This window comes from Microtus oregoni, unplaced genomic scaffold, assembly GCF_018167655.1.
Source record: "Microtus oregoni isolate MIOR12 unplaced genomic scaffold, Mior012 000046F_ref0000063, whole genome shotgun sequence".
Lineage (NCBI taxonomy): Eukaryota > Metazoa > Chordata > Mammalia > Rodentia > Cricetidae > Microtus > Microtus oregoni.
The window spans coordinates 17,681,392-17,705,676 of record NW_024543220.1 but is presented as its reverse complement, the minus strand read 5'-3'; the positions used below and the strand labels follow the sequence as shown (position 1 = coordinate 17,705,676).

Genomic DNA, 24,285 nt, shown 5'->3' with positions numbered 1-24,285 from the left:
CAAGCCCGTCACCTAATCCAGATATCCTGCTGACCCATTGCTTCACCCACCCAAGACTGGATTTACTGGGATCCGGCAGTGGGCACCAGTGTCACACAGCTTAGGAATGGCCTCACGGCCTTTCACCCTTCCTTTCAGTACCTTGACTCTAGAGAAGAGGGCTTGTGTATCCTATAAAACACCAGTCACAGACCACCTGCACTTCTCCCAGTCAAATGGGAGCTTGTAGGGGGCCACAGCCCAGTGCACAGTGGCCTATGGGAACCATGTTGATAAGCCTCTGCTGGTCAAGCTACTAGTTCCCCCCCTGTCGCTAACGTGTGCCTGGACTGTCTTGGAAACTTCCAGCAGCCGGTTTCTACGTAACTATTTGTTCATCATGTCCACCCCCCTAGAGCCCTATCCCCAGTCTGGTTCTGTGGACTCTGCCTTTAGCCTATCTGCCTGACCACCATACAGTCTGAAGAACTATGTCCAAGAGTAGACCCACCTCTCTTCTCTTTCTTCAATGGTTCCTTATTTATTTTGCCCCAGTTGGCTGCTGGCTTGCTCTGGGATCTTCCTACCTTCTCCACTGCTGACCACCCTCTGTCTGGTCCAGGCTCATCTCACACTCTGCGCCCCTCCCAGCTCAGCTACTCTCCCACACCAAGGCCCCAAGCTCTGCCGAAGGTGTGATGTTTCTTGGGCCTCCCAGGAAGCAGGCTGAGAGATTCTTTGTGATCACAGAGGGCACTGGCACCTAGCGTTTCCTTTATGAGTTGGCTTTCCCGCCGATCCTGCACAGTCATTGACTTAAAAAAAGGAAAGGTTTATTTTGGCTTGTGGTTTTAGAGGATTCAGTCCATGATGGGCCGGCCCAGGTACTTTGGATGATGGTGAGACACATCATGGTGGGAACATGAGGAGGGGCAAGGCTGTTCATCTCCTGACAACCAGGACCTCCTCAAGAGTGCGCTCCCAGGGACCTAACTTCCTCCCCTTAGGCCCGCCTCCTATAGTGCCTTCAGCTAGGAGCAGACCTTCAACCCAGGCCTCAGGGACAGTCCAGGAGCAAAGCACGGTGCCCTCATTACAGTGCCAGGTCTTCCAGACTGGGCTTGTCTGGCCTCGAAGTTCTTTCTATAGCTAGGAGATTTCACTGCGAATGGAGCTTGGATTCTGTAAATTCCTTTTATGCATATGTAGAGGAGATCCCAGCATCCCCTTTCTTACCTTTCTAAAAATGTTTTTTTTAATTTTTATTTATTTATATTAAAAGATTTTTTATTTTTATTTTATATTAACAGACTCAGCTGGTCAGGAAGATCACGAGGGAGGTCCCAAGTTACCCTCATGTTAATTGCTTCTGAGTGTTGGCTAGGCTTAGGCTCCTGCACAGGCCTTGGGTCTGGGACACTTTTCCCCCTCTGTTGCTAGCGTGACACACTAACACTCTCCTGAAGATCTTTATTCTCTTCCAGGAATCTAAGCCCACGGCTTGCTCCCTGCCGCTCCCCCTTTGATAGTTCTTCTGGACATAGCCAACCCACCTGATTTGTCTCATGACCTCCTCTTGGGGCCTGCTGTGCAGTCCCAAAGGCTCTCTTTTGGCAACAAAGCTCTCCATTACCAGTGAAGGCCAGGCTAGACCGTTGATTCTATCTCTGGTGATGTTGAACTAGGAAGAGGAGCCTCTCCCAGGAGATGGAGGAGGCCCTCCCCACCAAAATTCCCCAGGGGTTCTGCATGACATCAGAGGAGCTCCCATCCTGGGGGACAAAACTCTGTCTCAGCACAGTGTCTGCCGTTGACATGGGGAACGCCCTTCAGTGGTCACTCTCTCTCATACGTATGCAGAACTCAGCAGAAGCTTGAGGAAGCAGGGCGGCAGGATCAGGGTTGATGCAAGACGCCTCCCTTTCCTCACTGGGAAAACAGGGACAGCCAGGAGGACCCACTGCTCCCAGGGCTGATGAAGCATCTACTGTCAACCCGAGTAACACAGGCAGAGTGTCTCCAAAGAGCAGCAACACAATGTAACGGGAACACACGCCGTGGCAAACTGCGGTCTAGCTCAAGAAGGCTGAGGCAAGGGGACATTTCCAAAGGCCGGGAGGGTTATGTGGGGCATTTGAAAACACGCCCTGGTCATGAGCATAGCAACAAGTACAGTGTCCATTACTGGTTGCAGGGCAGAGGCTTGGCAGATGTCCTCAGAGATGTTTTACCACATGAGGCAGTGGGCTCCTCTGTGCCACACTGCGACCCCAGCAGTTCCTGTTGGGACTGGTTCTTGCCACTCCCGTACATTCCCCCCAGATTCACTGCGTATTTCCACGGTTTGGGATTCACAGCTCAAGCCTGTGGCTGTAGCCTGGCTCTGAGAGCTTTCATGATGGAAAAGCTGAAAATATGCAGCCACCGTGAAGGAGTCATCATGGCTGTCGCATTGCGCACCCGTTGTCTAACCTCTTCCCCATCATGTTTCTGCTGCAGACCTTCATCCCCTGGACATCCTGGCAGAGGCGGTCCCTATGAACGGTGCTACAAGTGGGATCCGGATGGTGCAGGCCGAGGGTGTGCTGGGGCTCCAGTTCTCAGCCGCTGAGCCTCGTACCATGAGCTTCCCTGCCTCTAGAATCTTCTCCAGCTGTGACCTCTTCCCTGAAGAATTCTCCATTGTCGTCACCTTGAGAGTCCCCAGCCTTCCACCCAAGGTCAGTGGCATTTTTTCTTCTCGTAAGCATAGTTTTTCTCCTTGCTTTTCTTTATCGATGTTTCCAGCATGCGTGCCCATAGAGCGCTGTACTGATCTGAGCCACAGAGAGCTGCTTGGCATCGTTTACAGGAACTGGAATCTGGAGGGCTTGCCTTGCCCACATCCCAGCCCCATCCCTGGTCAAGTGCAGGCCCTGTCTGTGCAACCTTCGGCCTGATGGTTGCTGGTATTAGCACAGTATTGCACTGCCCTGTAAGGTGATTGTTGATGCATACATGGGTTTGCACAGATGACGGTTGATGAATAGCCAAGGGACTGTGTGGACTAATGGTGAACTGCATAGTCATGGTTTTGGGTGGCTTAGTGGTTGCTAGAACAGTCATAAATTTGTATAACCTGACGGTTGTTGGTATAGTCTCAGGTTTGTACAGCCCGATGGTTGTTAGCATGATCATGGTTTGTGTGGCCTGATGGTTGTTGGTACCACCATGAGTTGCAAGGTCCAGGGATTGTTCCTATAGCCACAGGTTTGCACTGCCCACTGCAGGTTTGTGTGGCCTGATGGTTGTTGGTATAGCCATGGATTTGCACGGCTCCGTGGTTGTTGATATAGGCATAGGTTTTTCTAAGTCTGATTACTGTTGGCAGAGTCAAGAGTTTACACAACCCAACAGCTGTTGGTAAAGTCAAGGAGTGGCATGCCCAATGACTGTTAGGACAGTCTCAAGTCTTTGCAGCTAGTTTGCAGCTAGGGGTAGTTACATGGTGGTTTTCAAAGCCTGGTGATTATTACTGCAGAGACAGATGTGAGATCAGTTGTTGGCATAGCCACCGGTTTGGGCGGCCTGGTAGTTGTTGGTCTAGCCAAGACTCTGCATAGCTCAGTGGTTGCTGATGCAGTCACGAATGGGCACCACCTCTGGTTGCTGGTGTGAACCCAGATATATAGAGCGTGATGGTTGTTGTACAGTTCCACAGTGGCTGGAGCGTACACATCTCTGTGGTTAGTAGCATAGTTCCTGATGTCTACATCTTGAGGATGATTAGTATGGTCACAGCTCTGCACAGCTCAGTATGGTTCTGGGTGTATACAACTCAATGGTTGTCATTGTAGTCATGGATTTCTACAATCAATGTAGGACAATTTGATCACTGCAGAAGAAGTCCTGTGTCCTTTCACAATCCCCTGGCCCTGCCTCATGGCTTCCAGCATGAGCACCTGTTGGTTGATGTGTTTTGTATTTCACATAGGTAGATCATTGAATCTAGCCATTAGTGACTAATTGCTCAGCGTATTTCCTCATGGTTTCATGCATGTTGTGGCGCGTGGCACAGCTGCCTCCCTGGTCATAGCTGAGTCACCTCCTGTTGTGTGCACACTCTGTTCACATGTGCTGACTCTGGTCAGCAACCAATGGGCACTTGGGCTGCCTCATCTCGGGGCTTGGACATGATGCTGTCGTCAATGTTCATGTCCTAGGGGAGTCACTCTCATTGCTCCTGGGGACAAATCTAGAGGTGGGATTCTTGGGTCACCTAGGAACTCTGTGACTTCTGAGGTACTACCAGGCTGTTTCCACAATTATTACATTATTTGTTGGGACGTGTGACAGAAATCTGCTCCCTCTGTGTGGTTGGGAAGCAAAGAGAAGAGGGCCAGGGTCCCCGTGTCCCCTTTAGTGGCACATCTGACTTACTTCCACTTCTTAAAGGACCCACCGGCACCCAGCAACACCATGAAGTGGGACCAAGCCTTTAGCACAAAGGTTAGGCGACAAATCGAAGACTCACAGCTCCCGTCTGTTCCTGTGATGCTAGATTCTGTTGTTGAGGACGTTCATCCACGACACAGAGGTGGTGGTCAACATGCTTGTCTCTGAGGACGGTGTGGGGGTAGCACTTGCTCGGAGTGGCTTGAGATGCGCCACCCCTCTCCAGCTTTCAGAACAAGTCCTGCCGGTCGGCGTCAATGTTTCTTGGTCTGTCTCCACCAGGGTCTTTGTTTTTCTACCTCGTGCTTGGCTCTGCTAGGTCACTGACCTGAGGCCTTTCTCAGCACGGTGTTCACAGCTGTGAGCTTCTCCCATCGCAGGCCTTCTGCTGCCTCTGCACTGTGATGGCCGATGCTGTGTCAACCTGACAGGATTTGGAATCATCTAGGGGACCCTTCTGGGCATGCCAGTGAGGGTGTTTCCAGGGTGGATTAACTGAGTTAACCGAGGGGGAAAGAGTCACCATGGATGTGGGCTGGTTTCCCAACTGAATGAAAAGGAGAAAGTGGGCTGAACACCAGTGTGCCTCTCTCTCTCTCTCTCTCTCTCTCTCTCTCTCTCTATCTCTCTATCTCTCTCTCTCTCCTTGCTGACTGAGAATGTAATAGGGCACTGCCCCAGGCGCCAGTCACCACTCCTCCCCTACCACGAGGGACTGTGTCCTCAAACCCTGAGCAAGGATGGAGTTGCTTCCTGACATTGCTCTTATTGGGTGTGTTGTCATAGCAACGAGGGGTTTTTGGTCTCATCATCTCAGCGTATTTTAGTCTCCTCTTGGTTGTTTAAGGGCTATGCTATTTATTTTCACTTATTTCTAAGTTTTCTGATTTTTTTTTCTGTCACCGGTTTGTAATTTTGTTCTGTGTGTTTTCTCTCCTCAGGTTAGCTTCATGACCCATGTATGTTCTGTGTAGACAGAGCTCTACACACACACACACACACACACACACACACACACACACTATCTGAGCCCGTGCCACACTGACACCACCACACTATCTTCACCACTGACACCCTCACTACCCACACCATCACCACCCACACCTACACCAGCCATACCTATAACACACACACCACCCACACCTGTACTGACATCAGCCACATCTATAACACCAGCATCATCACCTCACACACTATTCACACCACACACAGCTATACCACATATACCTACACCACCAACACCTATACCACACACACCATCCACAACCACACCACACACACACCTATACCACCAATATCTATACCACACACACATATGCCACCTACACCTACATCACACACAGCACACACACCTACACCACACACACCCATATTATCCGTACCCACACCACACACACCAAACACACCTACACCACACACACCTACACCACACACACCTATACTATCCATACCCACACCACACACACCAAACACACCTACACCACACACACCTACACCACACACACCTATACTATCCATACCCACACCACACACACCAAACACACCTACACCACCAACACACACACCACACACACCTAAACCACACAGACCTAAACCACCCCCACCCCCACATGTACACCACCCTCAGCACTCACACCTACCCCCCATTCTACCCATACCCCCACATTAGTAGAATACTTGCTTGGCTGCTGTGAGAAGACCCTGCAGGGATGCGCTGCATCGTGTAGACCTGCCACAGTGTGCAAGTGTTCTGTTTTGGTTAGTCCTTTTGCTAACTGTTCTACTGAAGCCAAGGTGTTAAGTCCTCAACTCACTTTGATGTGACTCTCTTTGTTTCTATTGACTTTTGCTCTATACTAGTGGTTTTCAACCTTCAAGTGGCCCTTTAAGGCAGCTCGTCATGTTGTGGTGACCCCAACCATAAAATTATTTTCATTGCTGCTTCGACCATAAAATTATTTTCATTGCTGCTTCATAACTGTAATTTTGCTACTATTATGAATTGTAATACAAACATCTGATGTGCAACCCCGTGAAAAAGTTGTTTTATCGAGGGTCAAGACCCACAGGATGGGAACCCCTGCTCTATACTTTGTTTTTTGTTTTTTTGTTTGTTTGTTTGTTTTTTCGAGACAGGGTTTCTCTGTGGTTTTGGAGCCTGTCCTGGAACTAGCTCTTGTAGACCAGGCTGGTCTCGAACTCACAGCCTCTGCCTCCCAAGTGCTGGGATTAAAGGCATGCGCCACCACCGCCCGGCTCTATACTTTGTTTTAAGCTCTTCTGTGAACCCAGACTGCACACACTTCAAACTACTTAACATCTGTACTCACTCAGTTCCAGTGAGATTAGAAAACGGTCGCTCCAGGACAGGGGAGATGACTCTGTGGGTGACCGCTTGCCACCTAAGCCTGAGGACCTGAGTTTGAATCTCTAGAACCCATGTGAGAAGCTGAAAATGACAGGGAGTGTCTGCAACCCCAGTGCTAGGGAGGCAGAGACAGGAGAATCGCTGGGCTCATTGGCCAGCCAGACTCATCGAATCAGGGAATGACCATGTGATGCGGGATGCCCTTCTGTATATGTGTTGCTTTTATTGCTTGGTGAATAAAGCTGTTTCAGCCAATGGTCAAGCAAAATATGACTAGCTGGAAGTTCAAACAAAGAGACAGGGAGAAAGAAGGGTGGATTCTGGGAGGCAGGACCTTGCCCTTTTGGTCTGAAGATTTGGTTGATGTCAAAGTTCTCTCTAGTGGTTGGCTGTGTTGCTTATCTGATCTTCAGCTTGAACCCCAATCTCTGTCTCTGGGTTTTTATTATTCGTGCTATAACCATGTCTTAAAAAATAAAGTGGAGGGGCTGGAGAGATGGCTCAGTGGTTAAGAGGATTGCCTGCTCTTCCAAAGGACCCGAGTTCGATTCCCAGCAACCACATGGTGGCTCACAACCATCTGTAAAGAGGTCTGGCGCCCTCTTCTGGCCTTCAGGCATACACACAGACAGAAAATTGTATACATAATAAATAAATAAATATTAAAAAAAAATAAAGTGGAGAAGAAAGGAAGAATAAACCATAGGTAGTCTCAGGCCTCCACACACATGCACAGCACACACGTGCAAACACATGAACACATACACACGAGGGTACACAAAAGATATTGCCCCTGTGGGTTGTTCCTTGCACAACTGGTGGTGTTGTTGGTATGTATATTGTATTAATAAATCCCGAAAACACAAGGACACGGGGTTGGAGAATAGGTCAAAGGTTAACAGACACCAAGTCAGGTGTCTCACATCTACCTGTAAGGTCAACATGGTGGGATCCAATACCTTCTTCTGGCTTCCACAGGCGCCCACTTGTGCTTCACAGACACTTAAACATGAATAAAAATAAATCATAAGGAGGTGCTGACTGTGTAATTAGGGCAGGAGGAGCTCTGAGGACCTGGACACAGGAGAGACCCCCAGTGCTCAGGGGACAAAGGACCATGAACGTTATGGGTGCTGTCAGGGAATGCAGAGACGTTCACCCTGAAACATGCCCCAAGGCATCCACTCTCCTACTCACATTGACTCCACCAGGCTGCCAGAGCTACCAGGAGAGCCTTGAGTTCTCACAGACAGAGGGAGGCACCGTAGACATCAAGACCTACAGAACAGCTCAGGAGCACATGCCACCATCTTCAAAGCCCACAGTCTGGGCTGTGCCCACTCCTTCTCTGCCCAGGTGGAGAAGCCGCCTCAAGAACTGAGACTTCAGAGATAGGACAGTGGCTGCCACTTCCAGATGTCACCTGACTGCTGACATCCCTGCCTCCCATGAAATCTAGCATGTCTGCGGGGTTTCCCCCAGGAGCAATGTCCCCAGACAACAGTATTTGATGATAGTCCATCCATAGTGAGACAAACAGCCTGACTCCAAACACAGACCAGGAAAAGACCAGTTCCTGAACTGATGCACAACACAAGCAGCCCAGGGGTATAAAGGCGGCCACCAGAGCACCTCACACACACACACTCACTAACACACTCACTCACTCACACCTCACCCTCCTCCAGCCAATCTCACCATGGCCACCTCCACCATGTCTGTCTGCTCTGATGCTTGCACCAACTCCTCCTGGCAGGTGGATGACTGCCCAGAGAGCTGCTGTGAGCCTAGCTGCTGTGCCCCCAGCTGCTGCCAGTCCAGCTGCTGTGTCCCCAGCTGCTGCCAGTCCAGCTGCTGCCAACCTAGCTGCTGCCTGTCCAGCTGCTGTGCCCCCAGCTGCTGTGTCCCCAGCTGCTGTGCCCCAGCCCCCTGCCTGACCCTCATCTGCACCCCAGTGAGCTGTGGGTCCAGCCCCTGCTGCCAATCTGTCTGTGCTAGCTCCTGTGCACCCTCATGCTGCCAACAGTCTAGCTGCCAGCCCTCATGCTGCCAATCTTCCTGCTGTGTGCCTGTCTGCTGCAAGCCTGTCTGCTGCACACCCATCTGTTCTGGATCCTCCTCATGCTGCCAGCAGTCTAGCTGCCAGCCAGCTTGCTGCACCTCCTCACCTTGTTGTGTGACCCTTTGCTGCAAGCCTGTCTGCTGCACACCCATCTGCTCTGGATCCTCCTCATGCTGCCAACAGTCTAGCTGCCAGCCCTCATGCTGTCAGTCCTCCTGCTGTGTGCCTGTCTGTTGCAAGCCTGTCTGCTGCAAGCCCTGCTCCAGCGTGTCCTTGCTCTGCCGCCCTGTGTGCAGACCTGCCTGCTGTGTGCCCAGCTCCTCCTGCTGTGCCTCGTCCTGCCAGCCCAGCTGCTGCAAGCCCTGCTCCAGCATGTCCCTGATCTGCAGCCCTGCCTGTTCCAGCCAGGCCTGCTGTGGCCTCTGCTCTGGCCAGAAGTCCAGCTGCTGCTGACCTGTTTGTCCCATGCTTCAGAGTCCCCACGTGCATGTCTGCTATACTCAGAGTTGAGAGCCCAGTGGTCCTGCTCCCAATAGTTGGGTTCAGCCTCAGTCCCAAGTCTCCCTGGTCAGCTCCCAGTGATGTAGCCATTACCCAACAGGCTCAAGGGGGATTCTTTTGTGGCTACTAGACACCTGTCCTAGGTAGAGACAGCAGGCTCTGTCTCCTCTTCCCCTGTCCTGGGCCTGGGAGCCGAGCTGACATGGGGTCTCTTTCTGTGCGGCCTTCCCCCTCCACTCAGCTCCCCCCTCAGTGCCCTCCATTGCCATCTTCTACTTTGTGAACTAAAATAAAACTTAGATTCCAGAAAAGCCTGTGATGTTCTGGTCCTTTAAGCTTCTACATTATTCTCTTCCATTCCGACTGGTCATTTCTACACCTGCCATGCCAGACCAGCTGCTGTGCCCCAGTCTCCTGCGTTACTCTTTCTTATCTGTACTCCAGGGAGCTGTGTGTCCACCCCCTGGTTGGACCATCTCTGGGATCCAATTCTGTTTCCAGAAGTTTCTGCCAGTTCTCACTCTTGGTGGCTTATTTCCTAGTGTGCCGCATCCTTTTTGGTTGAGCTGTGAACTTGTCCTTGACAGAGCCCTAGTGGATGGAGGCCTTGGTTGAAGGTGCTAAAGCAGCAGGGGACATGATCAGCCATGTTAGATTTGAGGCTTGACCTGAAGAAGACCGCCCAGAACACACGGGTCTAGGGGACTAGAGAGATCTTCTTGCAAACATATGAATACATACACACACACACATTACACAAAAGATACACCTCCTGTGTATTGATTTTTGCACAGTCAATGATCTTGTTGGGATATTCATTGTATCTACAAATAAATAAAAAACGCATAGGACACAGGGATGGAGAGTTGGGTCAGCGGTTGACAGCACTTACTGCTCTTTCAGAGCTGGACCTCCCGCTCGGAGGGATCTAGTATCCTCTTCTGAATCCCACAGGAACCCACACGTGCTCCACAGGTGCATACACAGAATAAAACAAACCTTCGCAAGAGCAAGGATGATACAATGACATGCCCATAAATGTTTGCCTTTTAAAGAATCCGGAGCAGGGTGGACCAAGCAGCCTCTTGTTTTCTGCTGTACTGGCCATTTCCTGATGGCTTCTGGGCCATTGGCTTCCCCTGTGAATTCTATCACCCTCAGGTGTGTAGAATAAGTTAAACTAAATACAAACCAATCAGAATAGGACAGAACAAAGCAGAAAAAAGGCATGCAGGTGCAGAGACACACACTTTTTCACATAGAGAAATCCCATAAAATAGAAAGTTGGAATATATATAAATATACATAAATTTATTGTATATTTTATTTATTGATTATTATATATTATTATATATTATTATAGTATATATACATATTTAATATATATGTTCTAATGTCATGTAAGAATAAATAACAAACAAACACATACACATAAAGGCTAATGGTCAGACAAAACATTATAAAACTTCCAAAATTCCTTTTCAGTTCCTTTCGTGTTGGCATCTGCGGCTGGCATGGAGCCTCCCTGAAGTGTGCTTTGTAAACCCAGGGGGACTCTGCTGGATAGTAGGAAACTTTCCTTTGTGAGTGGTTATCAGTTGGAATTAGGGATGGCGTTTTTGTCCACATCTTCTTTCACTCCTGGAACCCCAATCTTCCTTGGACCTGTTTACGCCTCCACAATCCACAGCAAGTGTTGGTGCCTACCGGCCTCCTCTGGTAGCATGCAGGGCACCTTCCAGTACCACGACCACTAACTATTCAGGAGGGGCTGAAGGCTTTAGGAAGACACCAACTCCACTTCTCAATGTTCAGTGAGATTTAGAGTGTTATCTTCAGCTGCAGAGTTTACCTTCAGCTCGTGGAGAGCTACCACAGCCTTGGCAATGGTGGTTTATACATGCCCCTTTGGTCAACAAATTGGTTAGATGTAACCTATTCCCAGACCTGGAGGTTTAATTTGGTGGCAAGAGATGTCTATTTGGGAATTTGTCTTCCTGTTGTTTGTGATTATATTTCTTTCATATGTATATTCATTTAAAGAAGCCTCTGCTGCTGTAGGTTTCCAAATGACCCCCATTTGTCCTTACTTTTAGTTTTTCTTCTTTGTGCTCCCTCCCTCACCTCCCCTTCTGTTAGCTTCCTTGTTTAATCCTCCTGTCCTATCCCATCTCGTCCATCCATAACCACAGATTCTATTTCCGCTTCTTTGGGGATTCCTTCCCTACAATACTTTTCTCCATACTCAACCTCTGCTTACATGGATTGTAGGCTGTTTATTGAAGAGTTAGCAGTTTTCTTCCACACAGAAGCAAACACAAATCATACTTGCCATTTTAGATCTGGCTTATCACTCTCAGAATGATTTCTCTCTCTATCTCCATCAGTTTGTGGATTTTGTGGGTTCATCTTTAAACAACATAGTAGCGTTCTATTACGGAAATATACAACATTTTCTTAATGTGTTCATCCACTGAGAGACGCCTAGGCTGTTTCCATCTGTGGCTGATGCTAATAGAGCAGCCGTGAACACGGAAGAGCAAGGTAGTAGGGTGCAGAGTCCTTTGATAAGTGCCCAAGAGGGGTACGGAAGGATTTGAGGTAGATTTGATTCCCTGCGCTGAGGAACTGCCACACTGACTTCCATAGTGTCTGTACAAATTTTTACATACCCTAGCAATAAATAAGTGTTCCCCTTTCCACAAGTTCTCACCAACATGAGTTATGTGTTTTATTGATCTTGTCTACTATTGTTGATATAAGGTGATATCATAATGTAGTTTGGATTTGCATTTCCTGATGACCGAGGATGCTGAACTTTTCGTTATATGATTTTCAGCCATTCAGCCAATTTATCTTCTAGAATTCTCTGTTTAGAACCATATCTCATTTTTAATTGTGTTGTTTTCTTGATGCTCCTCCCCCTCACACACACACTTTTTGTTTTTTCCAAGACAGGGTTTCCCTGTAGTTTCAGAGAATGTCCTGTAATACGGCTCTTGTAGACCAGGCTGGCCTCGAAAGCACAGAGATCTACCTGCCTTTGTCTCCTGAGTGCTGGGATTAAAGGTGTATACACCACCACTGCCTAGTTTGATGCCCATTTTGTTTTTTAGGTTATTATATATTTTAGACACAAGTCTCTACCAGATGTGTCTTCCCCATTCTGTACTTTATCACTCTGTGCAAATGACACTCCTGCTGACACCAGGAGTCCCTTGGTTTTCTTTATTGGGTTGTCTCTATTTTCCCTTAGATACTGGAATGATTTTGCTGTCTCTGTAATTCTCACCTACTGCCTCTAGCCTCCATGAGTCTGACCAGTCCTGGTCATTGCTGCTCTCAGGGTTCCTGAGAAGTTTTCAGAATATTCTGCTGGGTTGGCCTCACCGCTTCTTCAATGTAACACCTCTGCCTATGGATCTGTCACATGATCCTGTCATGTCAGCTGAGCTGGGTATACAGACTGATGTCTTTCAAAAAAAAAATCTGGCATGTATCAGCTTCTGTTTGAAATGAAATCGCTCCATCTTACTGCTTGGAGGCCCTAACACAGGATCTCATTCGGCCATTAGATTCCAAGCCCTGACGCCCATCCACCCCAGCCAGTGCCTGATATTATGAGTGGGAAGCCATTTGGAGTCTCTGAGGCTCAGACTTTCCCCAAGGATGTCCCCTTGACCATTAGAAATATGGCAGACTACAGAAACCATGAAACAATAAGTGACAAGAACTCAGGGTGTCCTCAAACATGGAGCCGTGATGAGCATGGCAGCTGCATGGGACAGCGTCTACTAAATAAATTGTGCACACATTGCATATGAAACCCCCGAGTTGTCTTGAGGGAGGGAGCTGGTTGTTTCCATGGAGCAACAGAGGTCTGAGGACTTGGGTAGAGAAGAAGCTGCCAGCTCTCAGAGGGGACAAAGGACCATGAATGTTATGGGTGCTGTCAGGGAATGCAGAGACGTTCACCCTGAAACATGCCCCAAGGCATCCACTCTCCTACTCACATTGACTCCACCAGGCTGCCAGAGCTACCAGGAGAGCCTTGAGTTCTCACAGACAGAGGGAGGCACCGTAGACATCAAGACCTACAGAACAGCTCAGAAGCACATGCCACCATCTTCAAAGCCCACAGTCTGGGCTGTGCCCACTCCTTCTCTGCCCAGGTGGAGAAGCCGCCTCAAGAACTGAGACTTCAGAGATAGGACAGTGGCTGCCACTTCCAGATGTCACCTGGCTGCTGACATCCCTGCCTCCCATGAAATCTAGCATGTCTGCGGGGTTTCCCCCAGGAGCAATGTCCCCAGACAACAGTATTTGATGACAGTCCATCCATAGTGAGACAAACAGCCTGACTCCAAACACAGACCAGGAAAAGATGCCAGGAACTGATGCACAACACAAGCAGCCCAGGGGTATAAAGGCGGCCACCAGAGTACCTCACACACACACACTCACTAACACACTCACTCACTCAATCACTCACTCACACCTCACCCTCCTCCATCCAACCTCACCATGGCCACCTCCACCATGTCTGTCTGCTCTGACGCTTGCACCAACTCCTCCTGGCAGGTGGATGACTGCCCAGAGAGCTGCTGTGAGCCTAGCTGCTGTGCCCCCAGCTGCTGCCAGTCCAGCTGCTGCCAACCTAGCTGCTGCCTGTCCAGCTGCTGTGCCCCCAGCTGCTGTGCCTCAAACACCTGTCTGACCCTCATCTGCACCCCAGTGAGCTGTGGGTCCAGCCCCTGCTGCCAATCTGTCTGTGCTAGCTCCTGTGCACCCTCATGCTGCCAACAGTCTAGCTGCCAGCCCTCATGCTGCCAATCTTCCTGCTGTGTACCTGTCTGCTGCAAGCCTGTCTGCTGCACACCCATCTGCTCTGGATCCTCATGCTGCCAGCAGTCTAGCTGCCAACCAGCTTGCGGCACCTGTTCTCCTTGCCAGCCATCCTGTTGCATGACCCTGTGCTGCAAGCCTGTCTGCTGCACACCCATCTGCTCTGGATCCTCCTCATGCTGCCAGCCATCCTGCTGTGTGCCTGTCTGCTGCAAGCCTGTCTGCTGCAAGCCCTGCTCCAGCGTGTCCCTGCTCTGCCGCCCTGTGTGCAGACCTGCCTGCTGTGTGCCCAGCTCCTCCTGCTGTGCCTCGTCCTGCCAGCCCAGCTGCTGCAAGCCCTGCTCCAGCATGTCCCTGATCTGCAGCCCTGCCTGCTCCAGCCAAGCCTGCTGTGGCCAGAAGTCCAGCTGCTGCTGACCTGTCCCATGCTTCAGAGTCCCCCACATACATGTCTGATATTCTCAGAGTTGAGGACCCAGTGTTCCTGCTCCCCACATCGAGGCTCAGCCTCACACCCAGGTCTCCTTGTGTTTTCCATATTGATTTTCCCCCACTCTTTTTCATCTGCCCAGATGCTGGCTACCATCCTATGACCAGGTGATGACCTGTGAGTCCCACAAACCTTCTAAATTCCCCCAGAGCATCTGGCCACCCGTGGGAACAGGCTTTGTGTGGAATGTGTGGGTCTCTCTGGAACCCTGGCCTTGAGCTACATCCAATGTTGGCCTTCCACCGACTCTGTGGGTGTCCTGTTTCTGTTTGCCTGGCTCTTTTGATGTAGCCATTACCCAACAGCCTCAAGGGGACCCTTTGTGGCTACTAGATACCTGTTCTAGGTAGAGACAGTAGACTGTGCCTCCATTTCCAATATCCTGTGCCTCGGCGCTGAGCTGAAGTGTTGTTTCTTTCTCTGCAACCTCCCTCCTCCACCATGCTCCCTTCCCCTTCCTTGCTTCCGTCCACTGCCATCCTCTACTTTGTGAACTGAAATAAAACTGAGATTCCTGGAAGAGCTTGTCTGGTGGTCCAGTCCTTTCGGCTTCTACATGTGTCCACTTTCCAGTCCAACTGGCCATTTCCACCTCTGTCATCTCTGGGATCCAATTCTGTTTTTGAAGTTTCTGCTGGTTCCAGTGTGTGTTGGTCTATTTCCTTGTATGCCCCATCCCTTTTGACTGTGACGTGGTGGTCTTGTCTCTGACAGAACACTGATGGAGACCTTGGATGAAGGTGTTGGAAGCACCAAGGGCCATGATCAGCCATGTTAGATTTGGAGCTTGTTCCTGTTGACCACACAAAACACACAATTTTGAGGGAATAGAGATTTTTAGTGGGCTGAAGCACTGAGGGGGGAGGCCTGCCAACTTCAGTTTGACTCCCAGATCCAACAAGGTAACAAGAGAGAACTGACTTCAGCAAGTTGTCTTCTGACATTCACAGGTACGCACACACCGCACACAGAGATACCACACATAACATGCATATACAAAACATGCATGCATGCATACTCACAAAACACGACACACTCATACACACCCATACACACACAACATACATATGCAATACACACATACATGACACAGGCACACACATACACACACACTCACTCATACACACACAGACATTCATACAATACATACATACATACATGCACGCACAATACAGACACTCACACGTGCTTACTCATGCACACACATACATTCACATACACATTCACACACATGCCATACACACAGCTCACACCCACCCACCTACACACACTCATACTTTCATAAATAAATCAAATTTTTTCCATCATGCTGTTTAATCTAGCATGTTGCCTAGAAAGACTTGTAGCAAGATTACAAACACCTCTCCAGCATGTCTCCTAGAGACCTTTTCATCCACTGCTCTGTTTGGCTGCTATCCTTATGTCTCTCTCGTTTCAGCAATGGTCAGGCTCGGGGAAGAGAAATCCATGGTTTGTTGCCCTTGCCAATAACAAAAATGTCAGAAAGTTGAGTGGCAAAGCTGTTGCCATTGGCATCTTTCACACAAATAAACCACATCAAAAGAGCCAGGATGTCTCTCTCTGTTGGCGTTCATACCAATTTTTCCCAAGGTAGCTGCTCCAGTCACCATACACAAGTTCTTGGTGTCAAACTTGATGTAGTCGGTTATTTTGCCTGTTTCCAAGTCGATCTGAATGGTGCCATTCTCCTTGATGAGGAGATCAGAGTAGCGAATAGCATGGACATGGTCAGTCACCAGACGTGGGACTGCTTTTGTACCCACAGGGATCTTTCTCACTTTGCATAACTTGACCGTGGCCTCCTCGAGTGTAATGCGATGAACAGCAAAGCGACCCTTGGTGTCGGAGATCAGATGGATGTTCTCTCCAGTCTTGTGATGATGACGTCCATGAACCCAGCAGTGTGGGTTCTATCGGTCCTGACTTTGCCAACGATCTCAGTCAAAAGCTGCACACAAATCTTTATTTCACCTCCACTCAGGGCACACTGTTCCCCAGGAAAATGATCAGAGGCAGACATTAAGCTAAGCTTGGATGGATGTGAGCAAACATGTCTTATCCAATGTTTTGGAGCAGCTACCTGCTTCAGATATTTCTTGGGACCATGAGTCACGGCTGCACTGTGAATGGAAGGGGTCTCCCCTTCTTCCAGTGAATGAAGAAATTAGAGTCGGAGGCATCAAGTCATTTTTTAAGACAAGCTTGTCAGCAGAATGGGAATTGGTGGTTTGGCAGGCGGATGGCTCTTTTCTAGTGTTCAGCGCTCCGACAGCTGCTGCTCCCACAGGCAACTATGGTGCATTTGATGGTTCTTATCTGAAGGGATAGCCCCTAGCAGCCTTTCAATGAACATGGGCCTGGTCATTTCCTTCCAAATTCCAAGGCTTGCAGATAGGCAAGGGGGGGCAGGAATCAGGTGCCTCCTGGGTCCTTCCTCTGCCCAGTGCCCAGTCAGTTCATAGGGCTAGGGAGGGCAGTTCTCTTGTCCTTGATACTATGGCTCAACCTCTCTGTAAGTCCCCCACTGATGGCGGCCAGCCTAGCCTTGGAAGATGGCCACTTCCTCCTTAGAGGATTCTGGAAATAAAGCTTGTTTCCCCATCATGGGGCACTGTAATCAGGCAAGAATGCCCTTCGGTCATTAGAGTTCCACCAGGTGTGGTGTGTGGAGTACTGGACCCTCACTTCTAGATGGGTTTCAGCAGCCACGGTCGGGGGGTCCTGAGCTCATGCAGCATCCTGGAAATCATCGCCTGCTCTGACTGCGTGAGCCTGTGTGGGACGTGGTCACTTTGGCAGGCTTTGCTCTCTCTGGGCCGTGAGTTCATATTTATGTTTTAGCTGTTGACACTGAGGATGAGTTTGCAGAGATCCTGAGTGAAACAGGCTGGCTTGGCTCTCTTGCCTTCTGTGATACTCTGCCCTGCTCACCTGACCTAACATGCTCTAACAGTGTTATCTGACAGATACAGCTCCCATGGGCAGCCCCCACTGTGCCAGGCTGAGATGGGAAACATAACAGATAGAATTGATTTAATAACTAGGCTTTCCATTAGGGCTGTTTGGATGTGACTGAAGAGTGTCCCCAGTGTCTGTCTTGGGATCCTGGTCCCTGTTGGGGTGACACTGAGAGGTGGGGTGTGATGAAGGCCAGAACTAACTCCTTTTTACCTCAGGAGTCCCCTCCCACCATGTGATCTCTTTCCAGGCCACTATCCATCGTGGTATGACGCACTTAGTGGGGGACCATGACACAGAACTGGGGCCATGCTGCTGGATTTCCAGTCTCCAGAGCCATGTTCATATATAAATCTCTTCATTAGCACCTGGCCTTGGGTGTTTCATGAGAGGAACAGAAAGCATGCTGACACACTGTATCTAAGATGAACAGAAAGCATGCTGACACACTGTCTCTAAGATGCAGCACTTCGCTTGGCTGAACCGGCTGTGTTTCAAACGCTCATAGTTGTATGTGGCAAGTTACGGTCACACTGGCAGTGCTAGTAGCCAGGACGATTAACACCACACTATGTGATTGATTTGAACGTCACACTTACACCCAAAGTCACTGCTAACTGAGACTTGGGTCATTTTCTGTGCCACTGTGTCTCACTAGCCCCACACTGGAATCTGCAGCCTACTGAGTCCTCGTGCTGACTTTGCCTCTGCCGCTTTAGCCCAGGCCGTGAGACAAACAACTGCCACTGGGGCCACGGGGGCCTTAGGTCATAAACAGATTCTTCCTAGTGCCAGAAGGCTGGGGGCCAGAAGTCAGCTCAGGGACAGTCAGCCACTTGGGGTGTGTTCTGGGTTCTGGCTGAACCTCATTCCTGGCCACAGACATGGAAGGGGGCTGCAGTGTGAGCAGCACCGACCCCATCACGAGGCTCCACCTTGCTGACTTGATCACCCCATCACACCGCACACTAGGGTTAGGGGGAGGGGCACCAACAGCTTGGACTCAGCTCATGACTGCTGAGCACAGGGCTCCTCTGGCTGCTAATTTGAAAACCTCCCTATACCCTGTCCAGAGTGGACACTCAGACTAGCTTTTACATCCGTGTTTTCTTATAGGAATATATTGTATATTGAGTATCCCTTTCTACCTTCTCCCTCCTTATTTTCTCCCTCTTCTCCCTCCAATTAATCCCCTTTGTCCCCGTAGACCCGTGGTTCTCACCCTTCCTAATGTGTGTGACCCTTTAATACAGCTCCTCATGTTGTGGTGACGCCAACCATAAAAGTATTTTCATTGCTGCTTCGTAACTGTAATTTTGCTACTGTTATGAGTTGCAATGTAAATATCTGTGTTTCCCGATGGTCTTAGGAGATCCCTGTGAAAGGGTGGTTCAAACCCTAAGGGTCACGACCCACGACCCATAGACCATTTGATTTCTCTTTGCATTTAATCCACACATTCATGATTTTTTTTAACCATATAAAATCTAGGAACGGAAATGGGATAAAATCTACAGTATTTTTCTTTCTGAGCATCGACTGGGTTCACTGAATGTGATTGTTCCTAGTGACAGCCTGTTTCCCTAAAAGCCACGTGACTTTGCTCCTTGTGTCTGGATTAAGTTCAGCTGGGCACACTCGCCCCCTCTTGCTCTCCGGGCCTGTTGATGGACGCCTAGGCCACAGAGAACAATCTAGAACACTCTGCTGTGTAGATGCTTCTGTGACCTGTGGACCTGGAGTCCTGCAGAGACCAGTGCTCTCATCCACTCACCCCTTCCACTGGCACACAGCAGCTATGCACTCAGATAAGGGTCCCCCAAGTCTTTTTCTCTTCTGAAAGAATATTTTTAAATTGTGTATATATATGCACATGAATATAGTCCAGAACGGAGTGTGGATCCTCTGGAGATGGAGTTACAGGGCAGCATAAGCCCCTGATGGGAATGCTGGGCACTGAACTCGGGCCTCTAGAAGAGCAGCCAGTGAGTGCTCTTAAATGCTTGTGCCATCTCTCCAGCCCCATAGCCATTATTTCTTGCCTTAGTTTCTTTTCTATTGCCCTGACAAAACCTCATAACCAAGACAACTTGTAAAGTAAGTGTTTCATTCAGGAACTCCTAGTTCAGACAGTTAAGTCCATGACTGCCGTGGAGGGGAACGTGGCAGCAGACAGGCAGACGTGGCACTGGGGCAGTAACCGAGAGCTTGTATCATGACCCAGAAGCATGAGATAGAGAGAGCTAACTGGGAGTGATGTGGGCTTTTGGAATCCCAGAGCTCACCCCAGTGCACACCTCCTCCTCCAAGACCGCACCTCCTCATCCTTCCCCAACAGCGGACCATCTAGGGGTCGAGGATTCAAACATGAGTCTATGGCCGCTCTTCTCCTTCATCCACTCACATCTTGGTGGCTATTTTTGTCCTGGCTGTGCTTTCTCTCTCTCTCTCTTGTGACTGAATTGGCATGCTTGGTCTCAGTGAGGCTTCCGCTCTGTTTATTTCTTTTTCCTTCTGTGTCTGGGGGAACTGGCCTGTTTGTCCCTATCATTGTGTGGAAGCTCTATGGTGCTAATTTGTTCTTCCCTGCCTCCAAGGGGAACTTTAAACCCAGCCACTTGGAGTTACATTTCCTTGCATACTTCCTGTCTCCTGTTGTGGAACGCAGGGGGATCATGGTTTATCTTACTGGGCGGCCAAGGAAAGGTGGCTTAACCTCTTTGTACAAGGTTCTCCTTATCTGTCTAGATATAAATTAATCTAGGTGATGCGACAGTGGTTAGATATTGGATTAGTTACTTTTCTCCTAGTGGTGACAACTTAAGGATTTATTCTGGCGTCTTACTGAAGAGCGAACGCTTCAGTCCATCATGGTGGATAAGGCAAGGGTGGTGCTCACAGCAGCACGGTCATGTGGCACAGGCTCCTCAGGCCTCCTCACCAAGGCGTACAGAGCTCAGGACCAAAGCGGAGTCCGTCCAGAACCCTCAAGCCTCACGCCTGCCACCCTGCACCTGTCAGCTAGAACCTGTATCCACCACCTCCCCAGAATGGCACTGCCACCCACTGGGTATCAAATGCTGAAACATGGGAGCCTAGGAAGCACATTCCAGTCAGTGACTTTCCACCTCTGGTCCCTGTTGGCTCACGGTCATACCTCAGAGCAAAACACACCGAGTACCAATTCAAAACTCTCCGTGGCCCCTCAACAGTCTCAACCCTTAAAAGTCCTTGAAATGCAAGACAGTCATTTAACTCTGAGCCCCTGTAAAAATCAAACCCTGATCACATACACTAACATGGAAATATTCCCAGTCCAAACAGGAGGACTGGCGACAAAAACCACACCAAAGCGAAGCAGAACCCAGCAGGGCTCACTCCTTCAGCCCCGAGTCCAGGATCTCAGGTTCATGGCGTCCTTGTTGGGGCCCCCTGCGTAGCCTTGCCCATAGCCCACTGCCTGCAGCACACATCTCTTTCTTTGAATAGCCCCACCTCATGCCCGCAGTTTTCCTCAACAGATTTTTGGCTACCTGGCATCTCCAGCATGCTGGGGTCCCCATTACACTGTTTAAGGACTTCTCTAGGTCCGCATTGCTACGTAGGCTTCACCTTTGCAGCTTCCTGCATGGTCCATACAAACTCATGGAGGGACTCTGGCCTTCCACACAGTGCCTGGCCTCAGAGACTGACTGGAACCCTAGCACATGATCCATGACATTGCGGCGTTTATACTCCGCATGCCTAATATAACAGTGCTACATGGATAGTGACAGCAGGTGGTGTTCTCAGCTTAAGAGCCAGTCTGGCCTCTTGTACCTGTGTCAGGGGACTCTAGACGGTCTTGTTGGAGCAGGTTACCCCAGAGTGGACACATTCTCTCCTGTGTCAGGGGACTCTAGACGGTCTTGTTGGAGCAGGTTACCCCAGAGTGGACACATTCTCTCCTGTGTCAGGGGACTCTAGACGGTCTTGTTGGAGCAGGTTACCCCAGAGTGGACACATGCTCACCTGTGTCAGGGGACTCTAGACGGTCTTGTTGGAGCAGGTTACCCCAGAGTGGACACATGCTCACTCTCACTTCTATTGCCCCAGTTCGTCCTGTGGAGCTTTTCCTTCCTTGCACTGATTTCTTCAGCAATTGCCACTCGCTTCTGTTGGCATCTGCTATATGGGCAGCTGCTTTGCTGGAGACTTCGAATTCTCTCCTACACTTTTTCCCACTGAACTGCATGTTCTCCACATCTCCCTGCTCTGCCTTCTGTTCAGAACTCTCACTGTAAACCTGGAGAAAGGCGGCAAGCATCAACCATGCCACAGGCCTGATGCTAGGCTATCTTTAAAATCCTCTCCACCAAACAAATCAGTCCATTAGTTTTTAACTTAGTCCCATTCAATATTCCGAGACGTGGGCAAAATGTAGCCAGCTTCCTTGGCAGGCGTTAATCCTCAACGACCTCGAGCCCAGGTCCCAGGAGAGTTCTGTTCTTTGACATCTCGAGAGTCAGGTCTTTACTGTCTGCGCTGGCCTCTGATCATGTGAATCACCCTCAGAATTGCCCATTAAGCTCAGTTCACAAGAGTCCAGGACTTTTCCAGCCCCAGACTCTCCCACATTCCTCCCATGAACCAATCCAAAGGCCTGAGCACACAGATGCACCACAACAACCGTGCCACCCGTCTGGTTTTCTGTAGGATCCTTTCCTTGCCATCGTGAGGGAATACCCAGTTTAAGGAGGATGGACCTATCTGGACTCACGGCTCGAGAGGGTACACTAAGTCCTGGTGGGAAGGTGTGGCAGGAAGAGTATATGACTGGGCATTTCACATCTTTGGGATCAAGGGGCAGAAACTCAAGCCAAGAGTCATTCTCCTGCCGGGCGGTGGTGGCGCATGCCTTTAATCCTAGCACTCGGGAGGCAGAGGCAGGCGGATCTCTGTGAGTTCGAGACCAGCCTGGTCTACAGAGCTAGTTCCAGGACAGGCTCCAAAACCACAGAGAAACCCTGTCTCGAAAAACCAAAAAAAAAAAAAAAAAAAAAAAGAGTCATTCTCCTGCCCCCACCATGACTTTCCACCATGATCTAGGCCCTGTTTAAAACACATAGTGAGCCTCATGGGGACATGTCACACTCATGGAGACATATCACACATCACACGCATGGAGACATATCACACTCATGGAGACATTTTACACTCACGGAAACATTTCACACTCATGGAGACATTTCACACTCAAACCACTCAGACGGGAAGCACTGAGAACACTGCCAGGCACACCGCAGGTTCTCAGGGCATCCTACAGACCATCCCTGAATCTGCCATTCAAGTCTGTGCACTGTGATTCCCTGCCCTCAGGTCACGGCACCAAGCTTCCACAAATGCTGCTCCTGGCTCCCTATGGCTGCTGTCCCCTTGCTCACACTCCTTGGGCTCTGCTAGGTGTGTCTCACAGTGAGCTGAGTCCATGGTGTCCCCTGTGGGTGACCACAGAGCGCTGTGACTGACAGTTATGGAGTAGGGAATGCGATGAATGTGTAGAAAAACCACTTGGGTTTGGGTGGAACTTCAGTCAAAACCCAAATGGCTTAAGCCAAATAAAAGCTACGGAAGCCCTACACCCTGGGAGCATCATGTCCTGAGTCTGCTCAGGGAGCAAGCATGTGCTCTGGTTTGGAGCTCTGCACACACCTTTGGCACCGTCTCAGAGTCTCATGGGTGTTTTACGCTGATGGCTTCAGCTTCCCTCTGTCCTCACCATGTCCCTGCAGTTGCCTCGGTGAGGGGTGGGGGGGACGACTGGGTGCTCAGAATCTCTCTTGACCTGGCCCCCTGTGAACAAGGGCAGAGCAGTTCCGCAGACAGGCAACTCAGTAGCTAGTGGAGGGGTCTCACCCACAGACACTGAACTAGCTCATTATCATCACGATTCTTGGTTTGTCACTTTACTGGACGGCATGGGAAGTTCTGGTGATGGTGGCCCTGCTCACCCCTTCCTCACGCCAGCTGAGGACTCTAAGGAGGCTTCCATTCCTGAGAGACTCAACTGTATGAGGTCTGAACACTGTCTCTCTGCCCATGGCGCTACTCTGCACCCGACGAGAGAGGGCAAGAGGGCACTGGGATGCAGGAGAGGTATGCCTGAGACGGGCATCTGGGAATCAGGGTCAGCTCTCCCCAGCTCACCTCCCTGGCACGGGTCATCCCCATACCATGAACTCCATGTTACTTTAGTCCACGCCTGCTTCCTGCAGCCTGTCTGTTCACCCAGAACAAGTGACCCCGGACTCCAGGAGGACATTGACGTCCAGCTAGGTCAGACTCAGTGTGGGCTCCAAATGCCTAGGAGCCCAGACTGGGCTTCAATGACCAGCTTCGTCTCCAAGAGACCCTTGGCTGACTGCCTACATCTGATCTATCCCTGGAAATGTCATTGGATGTCCTCACTACCTGCTCCAAAGCAGGACGCCTGCCTCTTTTTTTCCCAGTCACAGGCCACCCAGGTCACCCCACTGAGGTCAGAGGCTAGGGACACAGAATGTATCCTCAGAGCCAAGAGTCTTCTCCAAAATGCTGACAGGTGGCCACCAGGTGGAGAATGCAGACAGCCCAGGGAGGCCATGTCCA

The 24,285-nt window shown here is 50.0% G+C and overlaps 3 protein-coding genes and 1 pseudogene across 3 annotated transcripts in view; 3 read left to right on the top strand and 1 right to left on the bottom strand.

Annotated features, from left to right (window-relative positions):
• Positions 1-24,285, top strand: part of Tspear (thrombospondin type laminin G domain and EAR repeats) — a 157,455-nt gene that overhangs the window by 91,771 nt on the left and 41,399 nt on the right. Inside the window, exon 2 of the mRNA XM_041634296.1 lies at positions 2,479-2,699. Coding sequence (XP_041490230.1) covers positions 2,479-2,699 — 221 coding nt within the window. The remainder of the gene's footprint in view (positions 1-2,478; positions 2,700-24,285) is intronic.
• On the top strand, positions 8,481-9,296 carry LOC121435638 (keratin-associated protein 10-11-like). The gene is made up of 2 exons (XM_041635107.1): positions 8,481-8,626; positions 8,693-9,296. The coding sequence occupies exons 1-2, from the start codon at positions 8,481-8,483 to the stop codon at positions 9,294-9,296; spliced, it is 750 nt and encodes a 249-aa protein (XP_041491041.1).
• Positions 13,869-14,606, top strand: LOC121435637 (keratin-associated protein 10-8-like). The gene is made up of 2 exons (XM_041635106.1): positions 13,869-13,984; positions 14,036-14,606. The coding sequence occupies exons 1-2, from the start codon at positions 13,869-13,871 to the stop codon at positions 14,604-14,606; spliced, it is 687 nt and encodes a 228-aa protein (XP_041491040.1).
• Positions 16,069-23,862, bottom strand: LOC121435635 (annotated as a pseudogene).